This window comes from Miniopterus natalensis, chromosome 11 (assembly GCF_054644295.1).
Source record: "Miniopterus natalensis isolate mMinNat1 chromosome 11, mMinNat1.hap1, whole genome shotgun sequence".
NCBI lineage: Eukaryota > Metazoa > Chordata > Mammalia > Chiroptera > Miniopteridae > Miniopterus > Miniopterus natalensis.
Genome location: NC_142091.1, coordinates 73,926,534 through 73,937,213, shown reverse-complemented (window position 1 = coordinate 73,937,213; position 10,680 = coordinate 73,926,534). Strand labels below are relative to the sequence as shown.

At 58.0% G+C, this 10,680-nt stretch overlaps 1 protein-coding gene across 1 annotated transcript; it reads left to right on the top strand.

Moving 5' to 3' along the window:
• The first annotated feature begins 2,096 nt into the window (after positions 1-2,096).
• On the top strand, positions 2,097-8,881 carry SLC29A2 (solute carrier family 29 member 2). Its single transcript, XM_016208364.2, has 11 exons — positions 2,097-2,456; positions 3,757-3,917; positions 4,145-4,284; positions 4,689-4,823; positions 5,440-5,537; positions 5,765-5,849; positions 6,404-6,540; positions 6,771-6,876; positions 6,973-7,058; positions 7,802-8,001; positions 8,686-8,881. Exons 1-11 carry the CDS (start codon positions 2,130-2,132, stop codon positions 8,795-8,797), a joined length of 1,587 nt encoding a protein of 528 aa, XP_016063850.2. The 5' UTR covers positions 2,097-2,129; the 3' UTR covers positions 8,798-8,881.
• The last annotated feature ends 1,799 nt before the right edge of the window (positions 8,882-10,680 follow it).

The following is a 10,680-nucleotide window of genomic DNA, read 5'->3' as shown; positions in this document are numbered from 1 at the left end:
ATCCAAACTCCTTTCTCAGCCCTTGGGCCTGTCATAACCAGCCCGGCTGTTGCTGAGCCTCTGCCCTGTCCTTCCATGGAGCCTGCCAAAGGGACCTATTTCTATGTCCCGGAATGTGTCAACATTCTCACGTCCCTGGTCTTGGTACAGGCTGTTCTCTCCCTGAAATGCCCTCAGTCCTCTTTGCACGCAGTCTCAAGGAACGCTGCCTTCCCCCAGCCTCAGGGCCTCACGTGCTTCCTTGGAAACTTGTGTCACTGCTGTGCCCCACCTGCACTGCCATTTCCCTAATTTTCTTTAAATGACCTGTTTTTCATAAATAATTTTAACTTATATTAAGTTTATAAACAAATTGATTTTAAATGTAAATAAATTCTGAAAAGTTGCTTTAATAAATTTATATTAATTAATTTGTATTTAACTCTAGTGTCTTAAATTTTAATTATAAATTGTATTTAATTTAAATAAATGTATAAGTTCATCTATTAAACTACACATAATTTTACTTTGCAAAGAGTAGTGCATATCATCACCATATATAGAAAACTAGCATGAATATAGCCCTAAAAATAAAGCAGCTGTAAAAGGAGCGAGAAGAAACATAAGTTACTCATTTCTGTGTAGATAAAACTGTCAGCAGAGGCCCTGAGGCCGGCTCTTTGTTAGACAGGGAGAGATTTACGGGTGTTAGAAACATGTTAGCCCTGAATGGAGACTCGCCCCCTTGATACTGCGAAGGCTTGAAGGCGGAGTGGAAAGGGAGCCCCCTCTTCCAGGGCGATGCAAAGCCGGCGCTGCTCTCCCCAGGCCCGCGTGTCGCCGCGACCGGGTCCTTCACGGGCATTTGCAAGCTCCGGCCACGCACCGGCTGCGGCGCCGGTGTCTGCAGGTCAAACCCTGAACCCCGCAGGCACGGCCTGTGCCCGCGGACGCGGCCGGCTGGAGAAGAGACACACCAGTAACCTGGGGGTGGCCCTACAATTGCATCAGGAAAACAGTCTGATTTAGAGCCTCTCAGTTCCGCATCCTCTGCATGCGCGGTGGTTGCGGAGGAAACAAGCCCACCCGCAGCTGCACGCGCTAGGCCAAGGTAATTTCAAAATCACTGCGGCCTGCAGTCTTTCAGAGTTTTTCACGGGACAAGAGGGAGGTGGGTGCACGTGAGTAAGTTTGATGTGATGTGACCTGGGACCGCCGAACGTGATTTTTTTTTTAATTTTTCCTTTTTTTAGCTGCAGTGGCGGAAGGGCACGAGGCGAGTCTGAGGCAGGAGCCGGGGCCCACCAGCGGGCCACCCCTTCCTCCGAGCCTCTGCCGAACCCCTCGCTGCTCGGGGGGCCCAGCTCAGCCCCAGGGCCGGCGGGAAGCGCGCTTGGGCGCGCCACCGGGGCCCAGGCCCGCGCGGCAGTGGAAGGGCGCGTCTGCCCCCCCGCCCCGGCCGGCACCGCACCCGGCCCTGGCCTCGGCCTCCGGAAGCACCCAGCTCGGCGCAGCCAGCCAGGGCCGCCGGCGACCCACGGCGCCTGGGGCTTCCCGGCGCAGGCCCCTCTCGGGTTACAGCCTCGACCGCCGCTCCCACGGTAGGGGGCGCGGGCGCGGCTCCCGCAGCCCCTCGGCGGAGGCGGAGCGCGGAGACCGCGCCAGGTCAGCTCCCGGGCTCTCGGCCAGGGGAGGGGTGGGCCGCCCCTTGCCCGGCCCGCAGGGAACGCGACAGGCGCCCGCGGAGCGGGGAGGCGGCGCGGGCACCCTCCCGGCCCAGGCGCCTGGAAGCCCAGCGGGCGGCGCGCGCCGCCGGGCGCTCCGGGAACGCGCCGCCGTTCGAGGACCACGCGCGCAGCCCTTGACCCGGGGGGCTGAGAGGGGCGGGGCTGAGGCCCGAGCCAGCGGAGGGTTAGACCTTGGGAAACGGGCCAGCGACTCCCTTCCCCCACTCGAGCCTCTGCCCTCCGCTTTCGGGGAGACCCGACCCCCCCCTCTGCCCACCGCCGGCAAGAACCAGCGTCCCGGGTGCCCGGGTCCTCGGCCGGCGCAGGCGCAGGCGCAGGCGCAGGTGCAGGCGCAGGTGCAGGTGCAGGTGCAGGTGCGGCACCCCACCTCTCTCCCACCCAGGCGCATCCCGCTGGGCGGCCATGGCGCGAGGAGCCACCCCGCAGGACAGGCAAGTTGGGGACCGGGTGGGGTGCGCACGGAAACCCGGGTGGCCTTCTTTTGGTTGCTCTAAGGCGCAAAGAAGACCGGATAGAACTACAATTCCCATCAGCCGCCTCCCGCCGCTGCCCGGGCCGCGCGATGGGGGCTGTAGGCCGCTCTCCCGAGGGGAGGAAGGAGTGGAGGAGCTGCGTCCTCGGGGTGACCTTCTGCATGGTCCCCACAGCTACCACCTTGTCGGGATCAGCTTCTTTATCCTTGGCCTGGGCACTCTCCTTCCCTGGAACTTCTTCATCACGGCCATCCCGGTGAGACTCCCGGCTGGAGTGACAGCCCCACGGCCACGGCCACCCGCTGTCCCTCCAGGCGCTTTCCCTACCACGCCGCTTTAGTCCTCATTATGCCCAAGTGTCCCCCGAAACGTGCAGCCTCTGAGAGGGGAGGTGCCTCTCTCAGGGATGCCCCATCCTAGAGGGGCAAGGCCACCAGCTCAGGGAGTCCTGTGGCACCTCCCCCCCCCCCCCCCCCCCCGCATGTCATTACTCCTGGGCTAGTCACACTCCCAAGCCTTTGGTTTTCTTCAAAACAGGAATTACATTCCCTTGTCCGACAAATAGCTGTTGTGCACCTAGGCCCCGTTGTTAATGTGCACTAGTTAGTGTGGGCCAGGCCCGGTCTTGGCGCTGGGGGTGCAGGAGGAAACGTAATGGAGGAAGGCTCCAGCCTCACGGAGTTCTTTCGAGGGAAGGCAGAAATGTTCTCTTTGGGACTGAGTTATTCATAGATATTCGGGACAGCAACTTTCCAGGTGCTCGGTGCCTGGCTCGGTGCTGGGCCCTGGAGACCCAAAACTGAATCAGACCCTGGTCTGGAAAGCAAGATGGGTGCCAAAGAGCTATTAATAAAGTAACATGACCGTGGCATGCCGGGCTTGGAGCAGAGTCCTGTGGGTCCCCAGGGGAGGGAACAATTCCTTCTGCTTCAGAGAACAGGTGATTTGTAACTTGGGAGAAGGGTACTGAAGCATTTGAGAAGGTGGCAGGAAGTGGAGAGAGCCTTGCAGAGGAGATGGAAGCCTTTCAGGGGAATGCCAGCTCATTCAGAGAAAGGGATGCCTGGAGCTTAGGGGAACAAAGCAGGAGATGGGGCACAGAAAGGAGGCAGGGTCTGGTTCTGAAGGGCCCCAAATAGGCTTTGCCCTGTAGGCATGGGCATTGGGAAGGGGGAGTTAAGCAGGGTGTGTGTTCCAGAGAGAACCTAGGCCAGAGCCTGGCTTACTGTAGCTCAATAAATACTCAGGAACCTGGAAGCTGCTGCAGGAGTGGGGGTGGGGCTGGAACCAGGGCACTGCAGAGGAGGGGTGATCTGGAGATGGAGCAGGCCCAAGTTGGGGGTTCTTACGGCATGGCCTCTGTTCCAGACTTCAGCCATTCAATTCAATGCACATTCACTGAGCTCCAACTGTGCCAGGTGCTGGAAACAGTACAAGGACAAACAGACAGTCCCCACAGAAATTAACCGAGTCATCCCAAGGGGGGTAAGGTGCACTGGGGAGGCTGGGGGATTCCTAAGGGTGACTCTGTCCTCTCTCTTCTGGAACCCTGGCAGTACTTTCAGGGGCGGCTGGCGGGGGCCAACAGCACTGCCAGGACCTTGGGCACCAACCACACTGGCCCTGCGGACACTTTCAACTTCAACAACTGGGTGACGCTGCTGTCCCAGCTGCCCCTGCTGCTCTTCACACTCCTCAACTCCTTCCTGTACCAGTGGTGAGACGCCCGCCCTTGGGCTGCCTCCCAGGCCATCCCCTGTTGTCCGTGCCCTACTTCTGTTGAGGCAGCTCCCTCTGAGCCCAGGGAAGACCTCCCATCCTTCCTCCATGCCCCCTGCAGCTCCCCCATCCCCACTGTTCAGCCCTGGGCTGAACCTCTTGCCCATCTCCCTCTGCCCGGCCCGGGCCCAGCTGATGCCCACTCTGCCCCCCCCCTTTGAGCAGCATCCCTGAGACAGTGCGGATTCTGGGCAGCCTGCTGGTCATCCTACTGCTCTTTGCCCTGACGGCGATGTTGGTCAAGGTGGACATGAGACCTGGACCCTTCTTCTCCATCACCATGGCCTCTGTCTGGTTCATCAACTGTGAGCACCCCTGCCCCTGCCCACTTCCCTGCCCAGCCCAGCCCACCCGGGACTTCAGCCCACCCTCTTTTTTATAACTGAAAGGGCCCAATGTATCCAAAAAGGGAAGACAGCAGCAGCAACATCCATATTCCTGATGAGAAACTGAGACCCAGAGGGAGGGGAAAAGTCACTTGTGACAGGCCCTACAGTGACTTAAGAACTGGCCTCTGGGCCCCTAGGCCTGCAGGTCTATGGATGCACCTCAGAAGAGGAGTGAATGAGGGTTGTTACACCAGAGTGGCAGGAGTCTTATGCCTGCCAACCTCATCCAGAGTCTGCTGTGCATCCTGCCGACACCTCCTCCAGGGAGCCCCTGAGACCTGCCTAGTTGAGTGACAGCCCCCATTCTTGTCCCTCTACAGCCTTCTGTGCAGTTCTGCAGGGCAGTCTCTTTGGGCAGCTGGGCACCATGCCTTCCACCTACAGCACCCTCTTCCTCAGCGGCCAGGGCCTGGCTGGAATCTTTGCTGCTCTTGCCATGCTCATGTCCATGGCCAGTGAGTAGACTTGGGTGGCTGGAGGGGAAGGGTGGCTTCTGTGATTCTGGGGGGTAGGGAGAGTGAGCCAGGAGTGAGATGCCTTGGGTTCTAGGTGGAGACAGAGGTGAGGGGGTGATGGGAGCTGGGGATTGGGTTTAGGGTAGGGAACAGGGCTCTTGGCTTCTACAGTGAGAGAGTGACTGGGTGAGGATTGGGTTAACTTGGAGCCAGGGGCAGGATTCCTGAGGCCAACACTGGTATGTGGTAGGTGAGGTTAAGGGAAGGAGGAACAGGTTTGGGATTCAGATAGACTTGTGTTCAAATCCCAGTTCGGCTGCTCCTTAGCCAGAGGCATTGGACACGGCACCTAACCTGTGTCAGTTTCCCCACCAAAATGGTTAAGCTCCATCCTCAGACTGTAAGGAGCATGCAATAATAGTAAGCACATAGTAAGTGCACACAAAAAATGGCATGTAGGGAAGAGTGAGAGAAGTGAAGGGCTGGCCTGGGGCCCTGCGCAAGATTCCTGAGTTTGTCAGTGAGAGGAGTGGAAGAGACCGGGAGATGAGTCTGAGAGGGTCATAATGGGATGTGGGCCGAGCCATCTACTGCTGCAGCTGAAGTTTCCGCACAGGTGGCGTGGATGCGCAGACCTCCGCCTTGGGGTACTTCATCACGCCCTGTGTGGGCATCTTCGTGTCCATCGTGTGTTACCTGAGTCTGCCCCACATGGTGAGCCTGGCCTGGAGCTCAAGGCTGCACTTCAGAGCATCTCAGATACAGACCTGCCCTGAGTCTGAGGCCCCAAGATATGCCAGGGGAGGTAGAGGGGACCTGGCCCCAGTCCTGATCCCCAAAGGAGTCAGCCACTGAGGGACCCCAGCCTCTAAGCCAACAGGGTGTGGAGAGATCCAGATACCTCAACCAAGCAAGGCAGGACCAACGCTTTCCTTCTGCAGGAGCTCGCTCGCTACTATCTGGCCAAGAAACCGTCGCTGGCACAAGGTCAGGAGCTGGAGACCAAAGCTGAGCTCCTCCAGTCTGGTGAGCCCTGGACCCTGCTGGGAAGGTAGAGACCCAGAGGAAGCTAGATCCACCTCCACAGGGAAAGATTTCTTCTCTGTCCCCAACTACAGCCCTCGCCCCTAGTAGTAGCCTCGTATGAGAGGCAGAAAGAAAATCACAAATGAAGTCAGGGGGTTAAAGTCATCCCTTTGCCTTTTGGGCCTTGGATTCCTCGTCTATAAAATGGGGAGGCAGTAGAACTCAGACATGCAAGTTCTGGATCCAAATGCATCCAAGTTCGAATTCTGGCTTCACAACATCCAAGCTGTGTGACCTTAGCCAAATCACTTAACCCCTCTGAGCCTCCGTTTCCTTATTTGTAGAGCAATGGCAGTGAGATAATAATCCATTCAAGGCGCTTAATCTGCCTGGCACGTGTATGTGCTTAATAAATAGTAGCTGAGCATATTTCCATTGTTAATTCTCTTTGCCTGCACCCTGGGCTGAAGGAGGGTCACTGTTTTAATTGCTGGGAATCTCCCTGCCACAGGTAAGGGTCACAAATATGACCCTGCCCTCCCCTCTTGCCCCAGGTGAGAAGAATGGGATTCCCAACAGCCCCCAGAAGACAGCCCTGACTCTGAATCTTGACCCTGAGAAGGAGTCAGAGCTGGAGCCAGAGGAACCCCAGAAGCCAGGAAAACCTTCCGTGTTCATTGTCTTCCGAAAGGTTTGGCTTGGATATAACCCCCAACCACCATACCCAGAGACTCAGAATGGAATGGGCCTTAGTACTCACCTTGTCCACCCCAAGGTGACAGGTCATAGTGGGTTGGGGACACAGCTGAGCCAGGCCCCAGGTGTCCTGCTCCCGCACCAGGGCTCGGGCAGGAGGGTCGGGGCTGAGTGTTAGGCCCCAGGTCTGCCCCCACTGCTCACACCCCTGCCTCCGGCTCCCAGATCTGGCTGACGGCGCTGTGCCTTGTGTTGGTCTTCACAGTCACCCTGTCTGTCTTCCCTGCCATCACAGCCATGGTGACCAGCTCCACCAGTCCTGGGAAGTGGAGTGAGTGCTGGGAAGCAGCAGAGGGCCAGGCAGGGGAGTGAAGGGGAGGGAAGGAAGAGGGGAGTTGGGACCAGGGCAAGCCTCTCTCCCTCCCAGGTCAGTTCTTCAACCCCATCTGCTGCTTCCTCCTCTTCAACATCATGGACTGGCTGGGACGGAGCCTGACCTCTTACTTCCTGTGGGTGAGCATCTGGGCGGGGTGATCTGATGGTTTTAGGAAGCAGCTGGGGATCACAGGGGGTGAAAGAGCACAGAAAAGTGATTTCCCACAGTCTAACCGGTCTGGGCCTGGCAAGGGGACAACCTGCCAGGTGGCAGTGAGCACCTCACCCCAAGAGGTACACAACCCAGGCTTGGACTGTGAGCTCCTTGAAAGCAGAAACTATGTCCAATTGACCTGTGTCCTCAGCATCCAGCCCAGAGCCCAGCCCTTGGTGCTGAGACTGTTGCGAAGAGGTTCTTACACCATGTGCGGGGACACAAAATTCCTAGTGTTTGGATTGCTCTGAGCCAATGTGCTGCTTCATTAAGTGAAATCTTTCAAGGAGACATAACAAATAAAGTTGATAAAAGAGGAGCTGCTCTGATCCAAGCAGGAGGGGGCCTGGATCCCCAGCTTCCAATCCTGTTCAGCAACCCCATCTGCCCCAGAGGGGTCTGTGGAACCCCCAGGGGTGTTTGGAGGAACTGAGTTTGAAAACCAAAGATGCTGCCTAAGGCCTCTACCAGTCCTGCCATGGAGAGACCACGAGCTGAAGGCTGGTCCTTGCTTGCTGGGTGGCCTTGGCCCAGTCCCTTACTCTGCAGAGGCCCAAGAGCTGGGTCCTCACTGGCTCATGCAGGGTAGCTCAGGGAAAGTGAGGGGGGTCCCCTGCGGTAGAGACCCTGCTCCCAGGGCCCGCGCTGACCCCAGCTTCTGCCGCAGCCGGACCAGGACAGCCGGCTGCTGCCCCTGCTGGTCTGCCTGCGCGCCCTGTTCATTCCGCTCTTCATGCTGTGCCACGTGCCCCAGCGGTCCCGGCTGCCCACCATCTTCCCGCAGGACGCCTACTTCATCACCTTCATGCTGCTCTTCGCTGTTTCCAACGGCTACCTGGTGTCCCTCACCATGTGCCTGGCGCCCAGGTCTGGGGACAGCCTGGAGGGCCTGCGAGTGGGGAGGTGGGTTAGTTCTTTGAGGGGGGACAGCCTGCAAGGGAGGGCTCTTTCCGCTCTGGCCAGCCCGGCTCCAGCTGTCTCCAGGCCTCACTGGCGCCACCCTTTGGGTCAGGCCTTCGCTGCAGGAGCTGGGAGAAGGTGACTCTCCTGGGGAAGTTCCTGCCTAGTGAAGTCGCCCAGGCACTGGTTCTGGGGCCTCCTTTCCAGCCCTCAGTTTCCCCGTCTGTGAAAGAAACGGGTTAGAATGTCATTTCTTAGGGCCTAGCTACTCCCCAAATTCCCAGTTGAAGCAGAGCTAAAGTTTTGCTCAGAAGCAGGGTTCATGGGTTATTTACTATAGGAACAGTGGGGTTGAGAATCCAGAGAGGTGACAGGGACAGGCAGTTTGGGGGCAATTTATTGAGAGGGAAGCAGTTGAATCTAGAATCCTATAATACTGGACCCCAGGGGACCCAGAGATGTCCTTGTCCAGGGTCCTCATTTCACCGATTAGGAAACAAATCCAGAGAGAAGGGCCTAATCGCCGTGGCCCAGAGGTTGGGTCAGCCCAGACTAGAACTCAGGCGTCTTGTAGGGAGGGCAGGGGCCACCGGGGCTGGGTCCAGGTTTGGCCAGGCATTTTCTAAGAGCTCCTAACCCTGTGTGTTCTAGGCAGGTGCTGCCACACGAGAGGGAGGTGGCCGGCGCCCTCATGACCTTCTTCCTGGCCCTGGGGCTGTCCTGTGGAGCCTCCCTCTCCTTCCTCTTCAAGGCGCTGCTCTGAAGGCTCCGTGTCGGGCTCTCCAGCAGCTCTCCTCTCACTGCCCCTTCGGAGCCGGAGCTGAGACCCAGCGCACAGGAATGGCGAGCCAGGCTCAAGCCTCTGTGGGGCTGGGGCCCCTGAGTCTGGGGGTGCCAGGAGGAGGCGGGTGCTGTCTCCTTCCCGGGCTGGTAGCCACTTGGGGTGCTGCGAGGAAGAATTCACCACTGGTCATTTCAGCCCTCACCCAGGATGGAGGCGACACACAGAGGTGGACTATCCAGAAGCACACAAGACCTCATTGAAAGGGTGGCAATCGGAAGGAGGGCCGAGGGTCAGGGCCCTGGTGCATTTACTTGTTAATCACAAGGAAGAGACCTGCTGTCCGAGGGGCCTGAGGCCACAGCGGGGCTCTGCCGAGGGTCTGGTTGGTGTGGCCCCAGCCTCAGGTTCAGAGTGGGAGTGTGGGCCAGCCCATGGCAGGAACTCTTCCTCTCCCCAGGCCTCAGGGACCCCACAGTCAAGTCTCTCAGGCCCCAGGACAGAGGGCGCCAGGGAAGTTGAGGGAGCAGGGAGGGAGAGCAGGTGTTATGGATCTGAGGGTGCTTGCGGGACCCCCTGGGCCTCAGTGTTTTTGTTGGCAACATTTACCCCCTCTACTCCCAGAGCCCAGCTAGGCCGAGTCCCAGGTCTGTAGTTAGCCGGGGTGTGCACACGGCGCTTTCCAGTCCGCAAAGCTCTCCCACACCTGCTCTCGGAAGGCCGCACTGAGGACCCTGGAGGGAGCCAGGCAGGGACTGTGCTTCCCCCTTGTATGGGTGAGGAAACTGAGTCCAGGGGTAAGTGGCCAATTCCTGGCAGAGCTGGGACCCAGCCCCACCTCCCTCCTCCCTGTAGGTGCTGTTCTCCCTGCCCCATTCCTGCTTGTCTTCCTCCAGGGGCTCAAGGCAGAGCCCTGAGCACTTACTCCACCTTTCTGCTGTTTCTCTCTGCCCCTGCCCCTGGGTCCAATAACAATCTTCATTTGTATAGTGAAGTCACCGAGTCTTTCTTTCCAAAGTACTTTCAGCTCTATTGGCCTCAATGAGCTAGATGGGGAGGGGATGACTGAACCCATTTGGCAGATGGGAGGACTGAGGGCCTGAGAGGGGCAGGGATTTGTGGGCATCCCTGTGATGGCTAGGGGTATTGGCCTGCAGGGAGCCCTGTACTTCTAGGCAGAGCACCTGGCTGCATGGACGACTCTCCTCTTCCCTTCCATGGGTCTCCGCTGCCACTCCAGGCTTCCCCTCCTCAGAAATGGAGATTTACACAGTCAGCTGATTCTCTAGACTAGAGGGACAGAGGAGAGGCCTGCTTCACCACACACTGCACTGCCCTGCGCAGCCCAGAGAAAAGCAGGGTGGGTTTTTTTTTGCCATTTTAGGCACCAGCCTTGCTGCCCACTTGCCTTCCTGCCTTCTGCGAACATTCCCTGAGCTGCATAGGGCAAGGTGTGCAGGAAGCAGACCCCTTATTATTGGTTTTTAGCTCTGCTCTTTGAATGTCTCAGGTCCCACTCTATCACAGCCAGCCCCTCACCCTGGCCAGGCCTCTCTGCCCAGAACAGAGGCTCTGGGCCTTTCTCCGGCCCCTTCCATGTAGCTTTCCTTGACGCCTGCCAAGCCCAGGCACTGTTTTTCAGTCCACCCCTTAGACTAGAACCCCTGAGAACACTTCAGAAGCCTCTGATTTACTCATTCAACAAACATGAATGGATGCCTGCTGTGTGGCTAGCACTGCAGCGGGTGAGAGAAGGGTGTTGTGGGCAGAAAATTGAGTGTTGTGCCCCAGCAAATTGAGGTAGAAAATAGGTATTGTATGAGTGCCGTAGATGAAACACAAATGCTCATAGGGGTGTACAGGCA

Excerpts from the sequence above, each read along its gene's own strand:
- SLC29A2 (XM_016208364.2), top strand. The coding sequence starts at position 2,130 with ATGGCGCGAGGAGCCACCCCGCAGGACAGGCAAGTTGGGGACCGGGTG. Across the intron at positions 5,850-6,403 it reads AGCTGAGCTCCTCCAGTCTG|GTGAGAAGAATGGGATTCCC; the intron begins GTGAGCCCTGGA and ends CTCTTGCCCCAG. Across the intron at positions 7,059-7,801 it reads TGACCTCTTACTTCCTGTGG|CCGGACCAGGACAGCCGGCT; the intron begins GTGAGCATCTGG and ends CTTCTGCCGCAG.